This window comes from Phalacrocorax aristotelis, chromosome 3, assembly GCF_949628215.1.
Source record: "Phalacrocorax aristotelis chromosome 3, bGulAri2.1, whole genome shotgun sequence".
NCBI classification, from domain to species: domain Eukaryota; kingdom Metazoa; phylum Chordata; class Aves; order Suliformes; family Phalacrocoracidae; genus Phalacrocorax; species Phalacrocorax aristotelis.
In genome coordinates, this window is record NC_134278.1 from 87,273,680 (window position 1) to 87,294,639 (window position 20,960).

Below are 20,960 nucleotides of genomic sequence, written 5' to 3' on the forward strand. Positions count from 1 at the left end.
AGCCAGACAACCAGCAAGAGGCCTTGGATGTAGCACAAGGTGATACTTACTTAGTCAGCCATTCTTTTTTTCAAATATATTTTTTTTAATTCAGTAAACTGAGAGTTTCTCAATTTCACAATGACACAAGGAATTAAATTATCAATGGATTGTTTTTCTACAGCCAGCATTCTTCACACCACAAATGCTGTACCAAGTGGATTGTAGGTTTTCCAGAACAACATCGTTTATTTTAAAAAAAGAAATAAAAATTAAAAATTGCTGGCTAACATTTCCATGAAAATGCCTCCTAGGTTTAAGGAGTTGTTTTGCATTTTACAGCCACACAACCCCATTTTATTGTGAATTTTGGGGGCTTTTTTTTTTTTAAAGGGGACAGCTTTGTTAAGATACTGTGATTCTTCCAGTTTTAGACTTTGAGCTACTTCTCTTTTCATTCTGTCTTGTTTGTCTCATTAGTCCATCAGTGCCATAGATTGTAAGCCAATAGCTGCTGCTTTATGACAAGTGACTTTATACTTTTTGTTATACACGTTCATAAAAAAAAAATTTTCAACCTACATATGGTTTATTGGTAGTAAGGTAGCTGATGTAGGCACCAGGCAGAAGGCAGAAAATACCTAAGGTGTTTATGTCTATCTTTGCTGACCACTTCCTATGATCTGACTAGCCACAGAAATCCACAGCCAATGCACTTCTGTTTATGTCAAGTGTTCCCTGCTTAGCAATTCATATTTTGCTTGCTACCTGTGTATTTTGAGCTGTTCTGAAACGGTAGCAGAGACCAAACATAAATGTGGTCCCCAGGGTGATCAAAGATTTAATCTGACCAGATGGGACAAACTTGAGAAAGATTTTGACTTTCCACTCTGTTTTGCAACAAGAAAGGCTGATTTTTTTTCTCCTGTCCTTTCTTTGTTAGAAAAAGCAGAGATCAGGCCATCCCCAGAGAAATGAGCAGGTGTGGCCATTTACAAGCATGTCTGGTTATATTATAAACCAACATAAGAAAAGTTTGAAATGGTTGGAAAAGATCTGCTAAACAGTTTTAATGTTTCATCCCAAATCCTATTTACTCAAACAAGAGCCGATCAAGGTCACAGTAAAACCCAGCCTGCCCAAACCTTTAAAGCTTGTGTAATTTTTTTTTTTATTATTATTTTATTCTGTCTCTTATGCTAACTGAATAGGTACATTTTGGTAATCCTTGCCTCTGGACAAGCACAGAAGTCTTTTTCTTTCTGAATGGCTAATAACAGAGCCGTTCTTCCTGTCTAATGATGAAAGAGGTGGCAGTCAAGTTCTTTCTCTTAGATGTACCATGCACTCAGGGCAGCCCATGCACAATTTTGAAACCTACAGCTACGGGAATTGCTCCCCTTCATAGGTACAATTTGGGTTTAATTTTGTTGCTGTGGAGTATCACTAATGAACCACTTCTTTTTTCCTCCCAGTCCATGGGCATAGTAGAGAATTTTCTTTCTAAACATCAAATAAATGCAGCTCACAGGATTATATTTTTTTTATAGGGAGGGGGTAACACATTATCAGACTTCTGGTGTAAACTCAGTCTGGATCCTCCCAAAATTCTGCCAAAGGACAACTGAAAATCCTTGGCAGAGGTTTTTGGTTTTTTTATTGTTTTTTTTTTGAAAATGCAAGAAGATTGCAGAATTTTTAGTGATTTAAGGACATGGGTTTTATGAGGGTGGTCATGTTTTTTTTTTTCCCTGCAAGACTCCACCACACTCAATATTTTACTTAGTTGGCCGCCCTCAGCTTCTGCCACCACGAAGCGACATCGCTGGCTGGGTAATGATCTCGGAAACTGCCCTGCCAGTGTTTCACATTTGAATTCACCTTCCCAAATCCGCGGCATAATTTTTGGCCAAACTAATGTCAGTCACTGCCGTCTGCGGCAAGTACAAAAAGGACCCCCTAATGGCAGCCATTTTTATTTGTTTCTTAAGATCCAAAGGCTGCTGAAAGAACAATTGGATAAAGTTGAGGATTGGAGAAGCTTGATTTTCTTGTTCCAGTGAAATGAAACTCCCGTCCTTTTTTTCTTCCCCTTCCCCTTAAAAGCTGGAGTCTGCTAGGGGGTTGTAGCTGTGTCAAAGCCGTTGGGATGCCACTGCTGATCACTTTAATTACTAGGACTAAGGAGGATAAAATTAAAAGTAGCACCATTGAAGCAGTGGAAGAAAGCTTGCCGAGATGTCGGTGAACTGTGAAATATAAAAATTGCATACCAATACATTTTTATAGGAGGGAAACAAGGAATTACATTGCTTATTCTTGAAGAGTTTGTCCTTAAATGGTGAAGTTTTCCTCACCATGCTTCTGCATGGCAGATCTTTAGACCGTTACAAAGTAATTGGGGAAAATAACAGGGCAAACTTTAATGTCTCTTTGGTGTGTCAGGCTCATGTCAGAGGGTGAAAGATTTTACTGAGTTTTCTCTTCAGCTATACAGGAAAAAAAAATTGCTGTATATGTGTTTGCATGGTCTTTTCTTGGTGCAGAGCTTCTCTTCATGCCTCCTTTTTTTCGTTTTTAAATATCTGTGATCATGCCTCCATACCCCTCCGGAACACTTTCCTTTCCAAAATCTAGGGGATTGGTTTGCTGTTTAATAATTGTTCTGTACCTCAAATCTTAATCTACCTACTTTTTCTGCACTCAGTTTCATTGCTCCTTCCACCAGTGTTTCCTCTGCCAAGCTCACCGAGGGTTCAAATACCTGGATTGAATTTGAGCAAGAACTAGGCTGGTTTTTCTCATATCCACTGGTGATGATTGGCTGAATCAGCACAAACACAAGCCACAATAATCTGTGTTTGCCTGGAGATCCCCAGAATGTTAACGACTGTGCTAATAATGCAGTATACAGTTCTCTTTCAGGAGGAGGGGAGAAAAGGAGAGGGGGAATCAGCTTTTGCTCTATTTAGGGCACATTTGTCACAAACGCGTAACTGGCCTTATTTTAAACTATGTGGGCTACAGTAGATTAAATTGACGTTAAACCACATGGGAATCTTAATATAAATTTTGCACATTCCTTCTTAAAAGTAATGTAAATCAAACCCACAAGTTCCTGTATCCCAGGAATTACAAATAGTAGAGATTTGAGCAGTTTTATTTAATGTAAAATTCAATGTAATTTATGTTACCAAATACCACGGGTTGAAATAAAATAGGTTGCTGTATCAGTTGGCTGGCTAGAAATTAAATTAAGTTGATCAATTATAGTGCATTGGAACAGGGGGGAAGCTTTCCAGTTGTCTTTCTAATGTGTACTTTACCAGATAAGTTTTTGATAGAACTGTTGCTCTGTGTCTTCTGGGAAGTTAAAGGGTGAGAAAGCAAACAAAGCCAATGTGCCATCCCGCTGCCTTGCTGGGCCCAGGCAGAATTGTCTTTCCAGGGGAAGGACATTAGGAGAAAAGTAAATCAAGGCAATCTGATAGGGAATCAGGGTTCTGTCACTCAGAGACAAGATACTGTGCTGTGTCCATATACTTTGTTTACTGTAGGGTTTTATGAGTTGTAACCTGCCCATGCAAGCTGTTAATGAGGCTAAATCTTGCTGCTTGAGGATTGAATTACAGCACACCTCTGGGCTAATGGTTATAAACAGAAAGTCCCATTAGGGCTGCATTCTGATTCAGTCATTTGCATTTTTTCTATTGTGCCGAGAACAATGCTGAGTAAATAGCTACAAACAAACAATTTACATGGAAATGGATAAAATGTACCTAATTAGTATTTTGTGCTTGTTTTATTAATGATTGCTTAAACTAAATAGCACTTAGCAGCAGCTCTCACGAGCATCTGCAGGTGTGGGATGCTCAATTTCTGGGTTGGTGGGAAGGCTGCCAGGACAGCTCTCCAAAATTAGGCAGTTTGTTATATTCCACTTAGTTCAGGTCAACTGCCTATACCTGGGCTTTATCCTGGTCATTATGTCAATAATACAAACCTATCAGCATATTTGACTTAAAGCCAATGCTGACTTTGTTGCACTTATGAGTGTTTCTGATACTGGGGGGAGGGAAACAGTCCTAACTTTGAAAAAATCGTATTTTTAAGGTGAAAACTGAAATTGTTTCCCTTATATTTTAATGAATTTTTATAGATCATTTTAAACACATCTTTTTATTGATTTCTTTATTGCGTATGGTGGGTTAGTTTTTTCCAAAATTTCATGCTGTAGAACTTTGCTCATTTGTGTAACTGAAATACTGTTACAAGCTTTAGTGGGACAGCACTATCTGGGATGGTTCCAATATGATCTCTTTAATTACTGACCAAAGACCCACTAGTAGGATGTTTTAAAGCGATGCAAAGTCTTTTCTGCTCTGGCATCTATTGTTCTTTCATTACTTCTCATTAGTTTATTGGGGGGCGGGAAGATGATCCACTGAAGTCGAAGGATTAGATTCCTTTCCTTGCCTCAGATTCGATGTCACTTTACAATTTGAAGTCAGCCTGATGATTGGAGTAACTGAGAGCAACATCTGGCTTCTCATTTCAGATCTATGAGAGAGTATTTCTCAAACAAGTAATTCAATTTAGTAAAACCATTTTTATAGCTATGGTAAAACTTTCTGTAGTTATTACTCTGAGACAAAAGTGGCTGAGAATTTTCATGAAGGTATGTATAGAACATAATTTGTAAATACTTTAAATTGCAAATAATTAGGTTTCTAATGCATTAATAATTTGGGGAATGCTTTAAAAAAAATCTGATTCATGGATGTCTTTAAAAATTGTGGTGTGACACCCAACTGATATCGAGCATCCTATTTATAATGTGGGCCAAGCACCATGCTGTAAACCAGTTACTATCATGATGATCAGATTGAGAATGAAATTGCATTTCTGTCAATTACTGAGTTGGCAACTGTTCAATATATCTTAGCAGCAAGATGAAGAGCGGCGTCGGCAGCTGAGAGAGAGAGCTCGTCAGCTAATAGCAGAAGCTCGATCTGGAGTGAAGATGTCAGAACTTCCTAGCTACAGTGAAATGGCTTCAGAAAAGTTGAAAGAAAGGTCAAAGGCATCTGGAGGTGAGCTGAGGAACCTTGTTGCTTATTCCTATGGTAACCTAGAAACCAGAGACCTTTTTGGGTATCACTTTTGTTCACACTTCAAAACATTGTTGTTCATCAGGTGCACATATCAAAAGACCTCGCCATAGATACGTTTTCTGTCAGCACTGTGTCACGTAATTTCCAACAATTAAAAGAAAAGCATATATTTGATTGAAAGAAAAAGTTGTTATGTGAACAAATAGCTTATATTGTCTGTTATTTACAGATTTGTCATTATCCACAGTTTTTTAGAATGTTACGATTGTTAGTTAAAATCTCTTCAATGTGTATTTATATATAGGAGCATGGACATAATTTTAGGGGGAAAACAACATTAGAAATACTTAAGAAACTTTATTTTGTATTAAATGTGTTCAAAAGACTGTTTGAGAAGAGAATTTTAAAGGCAGCCCACAGGAGGTGGGAGCAACAACCTTTTGATTTTACATGGTGGTCTTTTGACATACCACTTGCCTTTACAGGTTTTGAGTTGTAATATCGCTATAATGTTATTAAACTGACTTTGAAATGTCATTAAAATTCATATACCTGCCAGTACCATGAGCTGGAGTAATGTAGTGTCACTCAAACTCAAATGGGTGCTGAGCACACATTTCAGCACTGACTTCTTGTTCTTTTAGTGTCTTCTACATATTCTAAGGGGAAATTGTGTTTTTCGTACCAACACGTAATTGTAAGCAAAAGTGTCAGGAAAATCCAGCTTTATATTCACAATGCATGTGGATTCAACAACAATATTTTTTCTTCTCTACTGCATGTATTTTATATGCATATATATTGAGATATAGTTTTATTGCACCCTAAACCCTACAGTTCTGTTCCATTTAACACCAAAGAGAAAGCAGTTAGTTGTCTGTCCCCCTATGGGTCTGGTCTTCAGTTTTCCTCTCTTTGCCCGGTAAACCCAGCTTGACAACATAAGTGTCTTTTGTGGTAAATAGGGAAATTACATCCTTGATGGGGAGGGAGTACGGCAGAGCAAAATGGGCCAGTACTTTTATATAAAGTAGTCTATGGTGTTCTTCGTCTCTCTTCACAATTTATGACTCCCCATCCTTCATTATTTAATTACTTCTTCCTCACTGTTTCATCATGTCTGTTCACAGTTGCTCCTGCCATCTCTCCCCTCCAAGTAAGGTACCCTTTCTGGGTATATCCTGAGTGCTCAGCGAGATAGTAGCTACCCTGTTTTGTCACAGTGGCCCACTTGTAGTGTTGCTAAATATCCTAGCATGCTGCTTTCTGGGATGTGGCCTTTTCTGTTCATATTATCCTCTGAATTTTGCCATTGTTCTTCCTGCCCTTCATTCAGTTTATAAACAGTCTCAGAGGTAACTGTGCACTATGCACATATATTTAAAAAAATGTGTTTATAGATATAGCGTGCATACGCACTCAGAGAGTTACAGTCTTATTAAAAGAGAAGACAATATCAGTACTGAGGACAACTTGTTTATAAAGTTATCACCACTATACCTGTTGGGTTTTATCCACTATAACAATTTCACTGCTTTCTATTTTTGCATGTGCTTTGAGTTATCTCCTTGGTTTTTATTTCCTACCTTGATTTTCTTTGTTCCTATAGTAGTTCGGACAAGCTATTTGCTCTTTGCTCTTTTCATGTCAATGTGCATTTTATAACAGTTCCTTCTACTTATTCATTCTCAAAGATCTTTCCTTATGGCACTTTTGCCACACCACTGGTAATTCCAGGTGCCACACTAGATCTCCACTCAAGAAATTCATTCTTCTAAAATGGAGTAGTTCTGTGAAATGGCACCAATACTTTATGAATCAAATAAATTATAATTACTTCTGGGTTTCATCTTTTTCATTTTTTGATTTCCACCAAAAATAAGGATTTAATAGACAGTCTTCTTCTTACAGCTGGATTCTGAATATTGCCCCTGACTGCATTCACTTGGAGTAGGTTGGGTTTTTTTCTGTGTCTAGTCTTCTTTCCCTATACAATACCCAAGACAAGCTTATGGTCACATCTTATGCCTTCCAAGCTCTCTTGTCCATTGTGCTTCATTAGTCTCTTCTTCTGCATTGATTGCTACATTTTAATTTACAAAAAGGGAATGTACCAAATAATTTTCCTCTCTCCCAATTCAGTTATTCAAAAAAAAAAGTGACTTCTCAGCTGTGGGATTTTGTAAAGACTAACTTCTTGCTCACTATTGTAGGTGAAAATGTGTTCTCTTTCAGTGTTTCTATATGCTCATTAAGAGTTTCATGCTTTGGCACTGGTGCGACATTCTCTGTTAAAAGGCTTTATTTAATCATGGTCTGAAAAACTCAAATGCCTATGGCAAGTTGAAACTTTCCTGGATAAGCAGCATCCTTTGCTACAAAATCCAGTCTTTTTCATAGGTTATTTGATATGTAAGACAGAAAATACTTCTTCTTGCCAACTGCCAGAGGGTTTGGGATGGCAGCTTCAAATTTATTCCATGTCCTACTAGCTTCAGGCTGATAAGCAGATGCCTTAAGATGGGTCCAGGGGCAGTATTGAGATAGGAATCCAAACATCCCCCCTTTTCCCAGCAGCGACGGGACAAAGGAATTGACATCTTATCTAGGTATTGTCACCATGCAGTGGGACACCTGTCTACTCTTTTGGGATTTGGGTAGTGTGTTTTCTTTACTCTCTGGCACATCTCCATCCTTTATTTGAGATGGTGTCTTTGTGAGGATGTGGCTTGGATCTGGAGGTGGTGAGTAGGCAGCGGAGGGAAGGAACAATGGAGAGGACAGGGAGGGGGTAATGCAAGCATAGTGTGAAGAGGCTTTGGTGAAGAAAGTGCCAAAAATAGGCAAAACTGGGAGGGGAGAAAAGAATTAACACAAAAATGTCACAGAAAAGAGATGTTAGAGGAGCAGGGAGGGAAAAACACAGGAGAAGCAGCATCCAAATGTATTTTAAGACAAAAAAGTTTTTAAAGAATTTGGAATTAATAACAAAAGCTGTTAAGGTGTACCACAGTTTAAAAACTTAACAAAGAGAACCAGCTGGCATTGCATTGCACTTGTATGCTTGAAGTTTTCAGGGTACGTTACAGATCTTACTTCTGAGGCAGTGATTTGGAGGGAGTGCACATGGTAGCTCAGGCTTACTCATCATGCTTAGTCTCCTACTCATAAAACAGTGTTAAGTCCTTGATTTAATATTTTTAACAAGCAGTATTTGTATCTGTTGGCAGTTACTGCTGTACTTTCTTGTCCTGACATCTGATTTCTTGTGCACTGAACCAGTATTTTGACTGCATTTCTTCCATTCCCTGCCTTTGCTTCCTTTATTACTGTTCAGATGCTCCTGTCACATCCTGTAGCCTTAAAGTGAACTCTGTACCTGAAAGTAAATAAACCAAATATCTGATTATCCAAAAGCTTGAAGAATTTCCCAGAGACAATCCTGGAGGCATCTTCCCTAAAGAGCAAGTAACTGTTCATGCAACTCCAGTGGCAGCTTACATATGTTTTTCCCACTAATGTGATCCAACCCCCATCAACGCTTTTACCTGTCTATGAAAATTGTTCCTTTTTAATTTTGTCTAGAAATTGATGCGGTCTGCTGCAGCTCCTTCAGATGTGGACAAGCTTAAACCAAGTCAGGAGAATATCAGTTTAACTACAAATTAAGCCTGAGCTTAATCTGAATAGTAAGACACATGGACTATAAACTGGATCTTCTTTTCCACCAATATTCTGACATTTCCATTTGGTTCCAAAAGATTCTTATTTCGCTGTCTTCAGTCCAGACTGCAGTCCAGTAGGTAATGGTCTGTGCTGTTTAGTTGTTGACTTAATCCTTTGTCTTGAATTTTGTTTCTTTCTTCACGACATAGTAAAGCATTGCTGTCTTTCTAGGATCCACATTTACATATTTTTCAAAGAAGCAGTTCTTTAGCACTCTTCTAGATATGTGCTCTGGTTCTAGACCAAGTGTTTTAAGTTTTTCACACTAGTAACTTGTTCTTTTCATAAAATATATCTCTTATCTCTTCATCGTGTTGTTCCTTTTGTCATTTATAATTGCAAAATCTTGTTGTAACGTGCTCCCTAAACACATTTTCCCTTTTAATACACTGGAAGAACATTGGACTGCAAAAAACCTAGAGTAGTTTAAAACAAGGAATCTGTAGATTTTGAAAGATCTTTGAAAATTTCTGAAATTACTTCATATGAGTGCTTTTAATTTTTTTTTAATAAAGTGTAAATATCCTGATAATCATATTCAGTCAAAGCCTGTCAACTTTAAATTAAACACTAAGTCAGGTTGTTTTCTGACATTAGGAACTGGTGTCTTCAACCTTTCCATCTCTTTTGTTACCTAAAATGGTGGAGACAGTGCCTCTGATCTCATCTTGCTGTATTAAATTAAACAAAATCAAATAATCTAATATAAGCATTCCCCTAGTATCCAGCAGTCTTAAACCGTGTCATCTTGCTTAGATTGCTTTGACACATCCAGCATCCTGCTGGATGACTAGTACTTGTGACCTGACCTTGCGAGCTGACTTCTTCGGGTGTTTTGGAAAGTCATTGCCTACCTCTAGGCTCAAGGTGGATTTGTTTTCCCTCTGCTGCAGTGGTGTACCTCTTTCTTTCTCTTCCACCTCTTCCAAACGTCAGTGGCCCTTTGCTGCTGTTAGCCCTGTCATGCCTTCAGTGTGCCATGTTGAGGTCCAGGATGAATTTGAGAGTGGCCTGAGTGCCACTGAATTTCTCTGACACCGTTGTGAAGCTCCTTATTAGATAAAGTAGAGATGCTTGAATAAAATTCAAAACTTCAGAATTGTTGCTGGTGCTGCTTTACCATGCTCTGTTTTCTCTTCAGTCTGCTTTTTACCCCATCTCTTTCTCCACTTCATGATGAAGACCCTGTACCTTTCTGCTTTGTTCACCTACTTCTGCACTACCTGAAACAATTAGAGTCTAGATCACAGAACCATCCATGTGAATTTAAGTGGGAACAGAAAGGATGTTGCAGAGAGTCCTGAGTGTTTCTGCCCAGCCAGTTGTACACCTGAAGCACCATCTCTCAGGTTCCAGGTCTGGTCGCAGACCCTGGTTTGGCTGGGGAGGGATGTTCTCTGTCCATCTGACTCAAGCTGGGCAGTTTGGAAGAAAGCTGACTCTTCCAAGGTCCATTCAGAATTAGTGGAGAGGAGTCCAGGAAAGTCATGGTGGTCAGGTGAAACAGAGGGGTCCTACTTCACAGGCTGCTACTCCATCATACACGCAACAGATGTTGAATAAGACACTGAAATAGAAACTTTTTTGCACCTCTCTGTCACAGCAAGAGCCTTACCCTGAATCAGCAGATGTCTGCAAAAGGCAATGATTCATTACAGAGGAACTGAGGGAGCAGCTGGTTAGAAAAATGTAGTAGACAGATTAAATGTCAACAGGCTCCTAAAATGGGAATTGTAGGGACTGTGGAGATAAAGAGGTAAAGAAAAGAAAAAAACATGTGATCTTCATGTCAGCAGTGTGGGCCTGAAGTGCAGACTTCAGGTCTGGGGATAAGGTTTAGTGTATTTCAAAGACAGATGAGTGATCAGCACCAATCCTGGTCCAAACTTCTGGTATTCAGCATTATGGCAGTTGGTGGTATGTTTAGGATCCTTTTTGTTTATATGGAGTTTGAATGTACCAATGTCGTGTAATTATAATTAGTATTTTTTCCTGCTGTGAAGTGTTTTAAAGTTCCTTTAGTTACTACGTGTGTCTCCTTTCTCCAGACACACTCCAGCCTTCTCTTTTTTGCCATTTGCATATGCATGCATACATTCATAGGAAAAAAATGTCCATGTAAGTTTGAACAAGTGTAGATAGCATTTGATATGACACTTAAAAGTGAGTAAATACAATGCAGCTACATGCTTTGAAAGTACTAATCTAGCTTTTATGGACTTTACTTTCATTATATATTTATATTGAAAAAGTGAGTCAGGATTTTTTTCTGGGATCTGCTTCACATTTCAGCACTTGATATTTGATCTTCCTCAGGTTACTTACTTTTTCTGTGCCATAATTTACCTACATCATCCTCATAATTTTAATTATAATAATCGCCTACTTCATAAAACATTATGGGGCTCATTTACAAGTAATATTCATAAGCTGCTCTGAGAAATTTGATGGAAAGATCCCATAAAACATACAAAGTGTAATTACAATTATTATTTTATTTAAAATATATGTAGCTTACAAACAATGGTGATTCAAAGTGGTGCAGTAAGGCGGCAATCTTTGAGTGTGCTCTTGCTACACCTGAGGTCATTGTTTGCTAATCATGATGTTCCAGGTGGTAGTTTCCCTCCTTGTATCAGAATTGATAGGAGATGCTAACACCTAAGCAAGGTACAGTGATCACTGGTCTGTGATATATTGTACAAAGTAAGGAGTAGCAAGTCTCACTGAGCTGAGAACTTAGTACCAGAGCTGCTGCCTTTTTCAAGCGACCGCAGCTCCCAGGTCCTTCTGCTGGCCAGACCCATCCAAACCTGTGTATGCCAGCTTTGGCACCCATTCTGCATTGTAGAGAACTGGGAGCCTAGGGGAAATAATTTTGACTCGCGTTATAAAGAAAAGCACATGTGCTTTTCTGAGTTAGCCAGGGATTCAGCACAGAGAGCAGCCACTGCTGAGGCCAGGCTTTACCTTTATTGTAGCAGGAGTTTCCAGCAGAGCCCCCTGTGTGCATATTGAATTGCATCAGTTTAAAGATAAATCCATGAGTGGACAGAGTGAAAGCTCCTTCCAGACTTATTTAATGATTTGCATTTTTATCATAACTCAGCTTCTTCTCTAAAGCATTCATCTGTGGTTTTTTTTTTTTTGTCATGTGGTGCATGTACATAAGAAAATACTAACTTTAATGCTGTATGTTCCTACAGATGAGGATGAGGATGATGGTAATATTGAGATAGATACTAATGAGGAGGTTCCTGAATGCTCTGTTACTGGAGGTGGAGATGAGCTTACTAACCTAGAAAATGACCTTGATTCAACGGGTAATTTAAATAATGGCTATTTTGTGTATTTTACGTGACTAACACTCCATCATCATCAAAGTACCGATGTGCTGCTTCTTGCTGTCCTAGCTTTATTTCTTTGTGCCTTTTCAGGTCTTTTAAACCCTAATGCTTATTCCTTTTGAATATTTTGCACTCATGTTTAGTTGAAATTTAAAACCAGCAACAAAATAATTATTTCCAACAATGGAAGATTTAAATGTCTCTTGCTGTTTGATGGGGAAGGGCCAGATTTGTAAAGCAGAGCCACCTGAAATCACCCTACTTGGATTGTCCCAGCAAAGCAAGGTAGGCAGCCCAGTGGAGTGAGCAGTCGTGTTGGTGAGTACAGCCGCTGCTCTATGCACTGACATCCTGGTCCATGTGCTCAATGAAAAGGAGCAAACATGTCTGTTTCCATGTAGGCTTGGTATCCCTCCAGTTCCTTCCTGAGGACCAGTTCTTGTATTTATACCTTGCTGCTCCGGTGGAGACGTGGAGGTATAAATTTGAACAGAATTAGTCCTATTTAACTTTACAAAGTTCAAGTGATAGATTTTTAATAATACATTATAAAAGCATTCATATTCTTGTGGAAATGCTTATATAATCTTAGCACATGCTGGTCAAGTAATAATAAATCATAGTAGTGGTATTTCCCCTTTCAAAAATTGTAATCAAGCAAAACTGGAGTTCCGGTACCTCCATAGATGATAAATATGTCAGGATCTTACAAGGGAGATGCTTATTTTAAAAGCCGCTAGATCTTCAAAGATATGAAGGTAATTGCCCATCAGTAAGGGCCTCTACTGCTTACAGAGAGTTGCTGAAGGAGTTTGTTCCCTTACAAGTCTGCCCATCACCAGTGGCCCTGGGGATTGCTGAGGGCCACTTTGTAATATGGTGTGCTTCTCTGCCAGGGTGTTTCTGCTCCCTACAAGTTAGCTCGAGCCGGAAGAAGTGTGGCAAGCACAGGACAGCATTGGAATAAAGGCATTACCAGAGAAAACTTCTTACAGAATCCTCTGACTTGGTTCTGCCCATGCCAACTGGACCTAAGTCTGTAGCCTATAATATATTAAATCAAAAGACTTCATTTAGTGTTTGCTCTTTGTATATTAAACTGATATGATGTGTATGTAGCACTTTCTAATCTTTTCTGAATGCAAAAGATTTGAGTCATGTCCTTAATGTTTTGTAATTTTCGGATTTCCAAACACATAAGAAAACATATTCAGCGTTTCCAGCATTTCACTATTCAAAATTGAGCTGATTTAGAGCAGAATCCTGTCAAACAATTTTCCAATAAATACTGTTCATTTTAGGAGAAATAGAAATTCAGTAAATGAATATTCCGGTAACATAGCCCAGTGACTTACCAACAGAAATAATTCTGAGGGCCTTTTTTCTTGAGAGATACCTTCTCAGGGATACAAACTCAGTGCTTCATCTCCATGGGAAGACATTCTGGAAAAAAACTGGAACATCATTTTGCAGTTTAGTCTGCACAGTAGTCAGAGGGACAAACAAGTAAGGAAAGCGGATGGGCAATAATACAGAAAGCAGTCTAATGCTGTGATAGAAATCAGTGTACACAGATTTTGGTGGGATTCTGCCAATTTATACCAAGTTCTAATGAAGGTTGAATCTCCTGGGGGCACCTAAATGCAAAACTGCAAGGGACATTTCACATTTGAGATCATTATGACCATCGTAATTAATTTGTTTCCTGATGAATCTTAGTCCCTCTCATCTCTCTCAAGAAGGGAGAACTTCTTTTTTTTACTTTTACTGCCAGTTGTTGGTTTTAAATATTGCATCTGTCTGTATTTGTCAGTACTGCTACCATATGCTGCTGTGAATATATCTGATAAAATGTGAAACTCTTATATCATAGTTATTACATGATGTTTATGTATAAACCCATGAGAATGAGCATGTACTTACATGTGAGCCTCAATTAAGAGCACCCTGACTGGGTGTGCCAGAGGAAAGGGAAACTATCCTTCGTCATAACCCAACCCAGCCCATTGCTGCTGGAGGCAGGCATCATTTGACTGCCAGCATGCCAACAATATTTCAGCTATCATGAATTGGAGCACTCCAAACCCTGGAAGGAGCTGTGCAGCAAAACGGTCATGGCTTCGCTTCCCACACCAGCTAGAAGTTACAAGCCTGCAGTGAAAAACTCAGGCTGTGCCTATAGAAAAACATAGCAACTGCTATTTTCTCTGTGTTTGACCCAAGGCCCAGATGGACATGCATAATATATGCAAGTGATGCTGCATTTGCTCCATTTCAGGAGTGATTTCTTGCATGGTACTGCATGTAGAGTATGTCTGAGGGTTTCTGTGCCAGCGTTATTCTGCCTTCCTCCCCAGGGTTAGCTCCATAGATCTGCTCTGTGGTTTGTTATTGACACCTTTCTCATTATATGTGTATGTGTAGGTAGCTGTCTGGGTAGGTGTGTTACAAATTCGTGTAGTCAGCACTCACGTACAGAATGAGCATTATCAGGAGGTAAAATTCTCAACTTTTATTTCTTTGGGCTCTGATCCAAGTTGCTAAAACCAATGAAAAAATTTTGGGGCTTCAGCAGACTTTGAATCTGTCCCTTCAATGCAGTTATGAAGCGTTTTACAGCTCTTATGGCTTCAACATTCTATAATCTATTGTATTCTATAAATCATAGCAAAATATTACTAGAAAGATGTCTCTTTTGATAGTGAAATTTTAAAGTTGAGAAGCTGTGCCAAGGAGCCTTAGGATGATTTAGTAATTAATAAACTTGAGGGGTTATCAGTACTTAGCATATGTGATAAATTGTTATATGTCATCTTAAAATAAATGGCTCTTTAAGTGTGTTTTTATACCAAAGTACAGGTATGTACTGGTTAAGAATAACTTAAAAGTAAACATTGTCTACTTTCTGTGTTTTTTGATCTACTGTCTTCCAGCACATTTATTTTTTGAGTGAATTTAGGCATTATCTATGTGTGTTACACAAATCTACATCAATCAGAATCACACAAAAAAATTCCTTCTAGTTTTTACTTTTTAGTTTGAAATGATAGCAAAGTGAATGAAATCTATCTTTTAAATTGCTACACTGTTTTAGCAACTCTGCATTTAAATGCATCTCACTCTGTTGTATGTGGTATTTGCATATTTAGCAGAACAAAACAGTAAGTTGGTGGATTTGAAGCTGAAGAAGCTCCTAGAAGCTCAGCCACAGGTGGCAAATTCACTCTCCAGTGCTGCTCAGAAAGCTGTAACTGATAGCTCAGAGCAAGACATTAAGGTAAGTTTTGATTAATGCTTTTGTCTCAGTACCTGTGTGTTCCGATTTCGGGGTCGTACTTCATGAGGAGGAAAATGATTTCTTATCAAATCCTTCACAGTAAGAAATGCAGAAAATCTTAATGGCAGTGCAGTTGGATAGTTTGCAATGCACTGGGTTTTTTCCTGTTGATTAATCAACACATTTTCCTTTTTTTTTTTTTTTTATTTTTGACCTTGATCCTTGTCATTGGCATAACAATAAGCGATCTAAGAAGCATTTCTCAGTCCTTATTGCTCAGGTTGTCACTTAAATCAGAAATACAGCACGGGCTTCATCCTGCTGCTGGTGCAAGCAGCAGCAGGACCGACTTTAACGGAAGCAGGACTGGACTCAGTGATTTGCTTCCCTCCCAGGCCTGACCATCTGTTTTTTCTCCACTAAAATTAAGCCGTGGTACACTTTTAAGACATACATACTTGGGTGCTTGACAGCGAGTGCTTCTGAGGAAAATAGACATGAGTATGTGGTCGTTTTGCCTATTCTTAATGTTCACCACTTTAGCATAAAGTGCACACCAATCAATTTTCCATTTCATTTTCATAATTAGACCCCTTGTGTTCTACTATTATATATTCTTTTTTAAATAGTCCCTGTATGACATTAATATCTCTATGGCTCTGGGGCACTTCCAGTTGGGTATAACTTTTCACCCACCTGCAGTCTGGGGGGAAAGCACTGCTGACTGAAAGGATTTCCTTCCCCAGATACAGAGATGCTTTGAAGTCCCAAAACAATGACTTTCATTGCTTTTCCCTTACACTGTCGGTTCCTATAAATTGGTGATGAAAGTGTGTGGCAGCAGCAGAGGACTTTCGGTCTCTATCTTTGAACAAAAGGAAGCCTGGATCAAGTCTGATTTTTGCGTTCAATTTAGCTTTCTGCAGTGGATTTAATGCAAAATGAAGCTGGCCCAAGAATAATACAATGGATTGAAAAGGCTAACTGAATTAGTGGGCTTAGAGGAATACATTTGTAAAGTGGCAGAAGTCCCCAGTCATAAAAAGGTTTCTTAAAATGGGATTTACTGGCTAATCGCACTGATATTTTAGCATGTTGCCAGGCCTAAAAAATTAGTCATGTTTGTTTATTTTGGTAAAGACTCTGGTTTAGGCTGTCAGATGGTTATTGTGCTAATAACAGGAAATGACCTTTTATTTAACCAGAATCATAACCACCTGATTAGTGCAGCTGAAAAGTCGTCCAGAGCATATGAGCAATAGTTTTTTAAGCTTAATTCAACAAATTACACACGGGCTGCCTCTTAGGGTAATTTGGTTTCACCTAACCTGATGAAAACGGTGCTTATCTTTATGAAAATCCTCTGCGAAGGAGTTGCTTTTTTTAAGGTACTCCCACGAAAGGTGCAACTTAACAGTTTATCTCCATGTATGTCTTTCTAAGGAAGATTTGCAAAGCGGCATTATAAGGAATATATGGTGTCCATCTGTTCTCATGGAGCTCTCGGCATTGAGGTAGATTTGTTTTTTAATAAAATGCAGTTTACACGTTTCTAAATGAGGCATTCTGTGTTTGTGGAAAAGGATAAACTGTTACCTTCCCTTGGGGATTGTGTATCCCCGGCCTCCTTGAGGCTAGAGAATAGGCCATTGGAGAACTCCCTCATTACCGATTGTCTCAATGCAGAGGAAGGGCAAAGTCTTGGTAGCTTTTGATAACCAGTTTCAGCATTCAGCAGGCTTAGCTATTAGTCATGCATCTTAGCCTTTCCCTATTTACTTTCAAAACACTTAATAAAAATAATAAAAGATTAGGTATAAAATGAAATATTTGTTTGGTACACAGCACCTCGGTATCTGCAGTTTCCACACGCTGCGGTGGTTCAGTCTTCTGGGATATTTCGTGTTGATAGAACCATTTGAATTTGTTACCAGTATTAACATAGGAAGCCCTGGAAAAGATAATTGTAGTTTCCTTAGCTGTAAAGGGCTTACTTACAAATCTGGCTTTGGAAAGTTATAGCTGATGAAATGCAGTTCAGTGGGGTAGTATTATAATCCTACCTTTTAGCCTTCATCCAGCATTAGTGGTTTATCTCAATGGGCATAAAATTAGAAACTAGTTCTTCTTGTCATACAAGTCTGTGGGACTACAGAAAATGACAGATTTCTTTACCGGGCAGGGAGACAGGCTAAAGGCAGCATGCTTTTAAAACGATACAGATCATGTTCGGGGGTAGAGAAGCTGCTACTTGGCAGCAGCATGCACAGCGTTTGGCAAATCAAAGTTGCAAAGGAGTAATTTTTCGTTTGAAATCACAATCGCTGGCAAATACTGGTCCCAATTAATAGGTCTGGCTGTTGAGTAGTGTGTCCTGCAGGAGGGTGCCCACGTAGCAAAAAGCCAGTGTTGCCACCACACATTAAACTGGAAAAAAACCGGAAAAGTTAATCACTCTTCTCCTTTTTTTCCGCAGCTGATACTTTCATCCTATATAAACTGCAGCCTGAATTGTGAAATCCTCTTTGCGAAAGCTGTGTCCTGTCCACTCGCCGAAACATACCTTTCGAATTCATGTCTTCCCATTTGTAAACAAAAGAAACTGTTGTGTGTCTGGTTTTTTTCCTAGCAGAATGGAACAGAGGAACATCGTGCTGAGCGATTACAAAAAGCAGCAGAACGGTTTAGAAATCCCGTTGTGTTCAGCAAGGACTCAACCGTCAGGAAAACTCAGCTCCAGTCTTTCAGTCAATACGTGGAGAGCAGACCAGGTAGGAGAAAATATAAAACCTGTTTTCCCATCTTATGATTTAATAATATTTAACAATAAATATATGAAAACCCGATAATGTAAGTCCACATTTCAATACATAAATATCAAGCTTTATAATAATTTTACATGTCTTTCCCCTTTTTTCAAGAGATGAAAAGGCAGAGATCAATACAGGAAGATACAAAGAGAGGAAATGAGGAGAAGGCTGCGATAACTGAGACTCAGAGGAAGCCATCAGAAGATGAAGTGCTTAATGTATATTAATTTTTTGTCTGGTTTCATGATTGCTGATAATTCCAAACTGTATGTGGAAATAGTGCCTTTATTTGTTAAAATGAGATGTTAGGTTTTTTTAGATGTCAATCTCCAGTGCATTCAAAGCAGAGTGAGAGGGGTGCACTGTTGAATTAGTCTGCAGTGTGGTGATAATTGTCAGATAAAAAAAAATGAATTTTTCAGAGTTCCACAGGCCCAGCTTCCTTGAGACATTTCCATCAGGGCACTTCCCATAAAGAGATTCCAGTATTGATCTACCGGGAGGATTTTAATTATTACAATAGCAGATACCGCAGAGCTGCAGTTAGAGGGAAGAGTCACATGAGACCTGCTAGAATTTCTCAGCCAACCCATTTTGTTGGCTTGGGTTAATGGGTGTTCAACCTTTCCATTATCCAGATCAGCCGTGAATTACTAGCTGAATGATGTTTGCATTAATATAATATATATGGTAATTTCTTCACTTAATTAACGGGGAGGTTCAGCTCAGTAGGGGTATGGGCTGATCATGTGTAAAATTGATTTGTGAGGGAAATATTTGATAGACCGCAGGGAAAAAGCTGGTTTTGATGGACAGCTGCGGGACAGAAGCAGGAAGAACAAGTTTTAACCTGAATTTTTTTGTCTGAAAACACAACGCAGCCTTTGATGGTGGTCGTTTGTTGCTCTGCACAATTTATCTAAATAAAATTTGTCATTTTTGCTGAAGCAATCTAGAGCTGACTAGCAATTTTATACTGCTGTCATGTTTACACCAAACCATCAAACTTCTTATGAGCCAGAGTTATTTTTAGCCCAGTTGTACTTTTGCAGAGCTGAACAGGTCTGGCACAGTAAGTTCATATTATATATGCAGATGATACACATGAACTCTTGGGATATTTCAGCCTGACACAGCATTTCTTTTCATCTTCTAATAACAATTGTTAACAATTATGCATGCTGACATTAGGGAAGTTTTCATACTATTTTCAATTAATTATAGTTGATGAAAGGCAATATATTCCACATCACCTTGACGCCTCAGACTGATTTTTTTTTTTCTTCAGTGACTGCTCTGAGGGAGTTTTCTTGTTTTTGTTTTCTGGTTATATGCCAGATGGAGAGGGGGTTTCCATTAGAGCTGACACTGTTGGCTGTTCTGTAGGAGGAGAAGGACCAAAGCAATGGGGGCATAATCTGCTTAAATTCAGATACCCCAAATTTCAAAGTTCTGTGCTTGTTACTGGTCCTGGGAGCTCAGCCATGCCATTAGCCTTCACTTTGAACATGTCTTTATTTGAAATAATATGCTGATGTTATTATTATACCTGTTGCCTGAATATGAAGCTGAATTGATGATTTCAGACACATTTACAGAAAAACAGTTGAAAACATTTGGTGAAAGTATCTGAGATCCTTACTCAGCAACAAGTTAGCCTCTGGTAGGGAAGTAAGCCTCATTAAAACAAGCAAACAAACAAACAAAAAACCCCAGCACAAAAAACTTCCTATTTTTCTGTTCCCAAAGGACAGTGATTTTAGTTACATCCTTTACAGAGTGCAGAAGAAACATGAAATAATTTTTCTAGAGATTTTTTTCCAACTTTAAGCCATTCTCCAGAGCTCTGGGGCAGCAGTAAGAGGAAGGAGGAAGGAAGTGGATGGGGTTACTTGGAAGGAGTAATATTTTTCCCCTAACTTATGCAAAAACGTGCTTCGGGTATGACATTTCAGCACTGTATACAGTCCATAGTAACTCAGTACAACCAAAACACTGTGTGAAAGTTGTTGAGCCACATGAGAATAACTTAGAGGTACTAACTAACTGTTCTCAGGCTCCTAGCGAGATGGCCAAACCAACCGCTTTGAAAATATTTGGAAGTTTGTGTGGTCATCTGCAGGGCAGTGCTGAGAAGCTATAGGGAACAAGAGGCAAACTTGATGCATTAGTGTTTCCACAGCTTTCTTGGTAAGGTTCAATATGATTTATCAACTTGGCAAACCAGAGCAGCCTCCTGGCTGAGTGTGAGCCGGCGCAGAGGCAGGACAGCTTGAGTTAGTCCCGATGCACCTGAGCATCAGTGCCATTAGTCACCACTTCTCAGGATAAGAATCACAGTTAGAGTAATTAGCAGTATTTTTATAGATCATCATGTAGCAGGGCAATTGCCTGCAGTCAGAGAAACCCAGAGAAGCATGATAGCCCAGGCTGGTGAGCCTTGGCTTTACAGTTGACCCAGAGGAGCTAAACAAGCCAAGGATCTTGTTTGGGGTTTGGTTTTAATCTCAAAAGCCCACTTTTTAATTGTCATTAGAGACTTTCATGCTAGCCCTTCTAGCCCCTAAAGGTAGTGTTTTAAAATTGAACAAGACCTGAATGGAGTAGAAATGGCATGTTAAATAGTGCTTTATTTGGATTACATTTCCTTTCATTATGCTTTGTTACAGCAGCTTTTATGTACTTAGAAATAAATTAGAGAAATTTC

General features: G+C 38.8%; 1 protein-coding gene across 11 annotated transcripts in view; it reads left to right on the forward strand.

Moving 5' to 3' along the window:
• The window catches only part of EHBP1 (EH domain binding protein 1), a 225,622-nt gene that overhangs the window by 168,179 nt on the left and 36,483 nt on the right, over positions 1 to 20,960 (forward strand). For 3 of the 11 annotated variants that reach the window (XM_075088343.1, XM_075088342.1, XM_075088347.1), the window contains exons 15-19: positions 4,925 to 5,072; positions 12,026 to 12,142; positions 15,316 to 15,443; positions 18,073 to 18,214; positions 18,365 to 18,471. In XM_075088343.1, coding sequence (XP_074944444.1) covers positions 4,925 to 5,072; positions 12,026 to 12,142; positions 15,316 to 15,443; positions 18,073 to 18,214; positions 18,365 to 18,471 — 642 coding nt within the window. The remainder of the gene's footprint in view (positions 1 to 4,924; positions 5,073 to 12,025; positions 12,143 to 15,315; positions 15,444 to 18,072; positions 18,215 to 18,364; positions 18,472 to 20,960) is intronic. The other 8 variants (XM_075088353.1, XM_075088346.1, XM_075088344.1 and 5 more) reach the window with 7 other exon arrangements.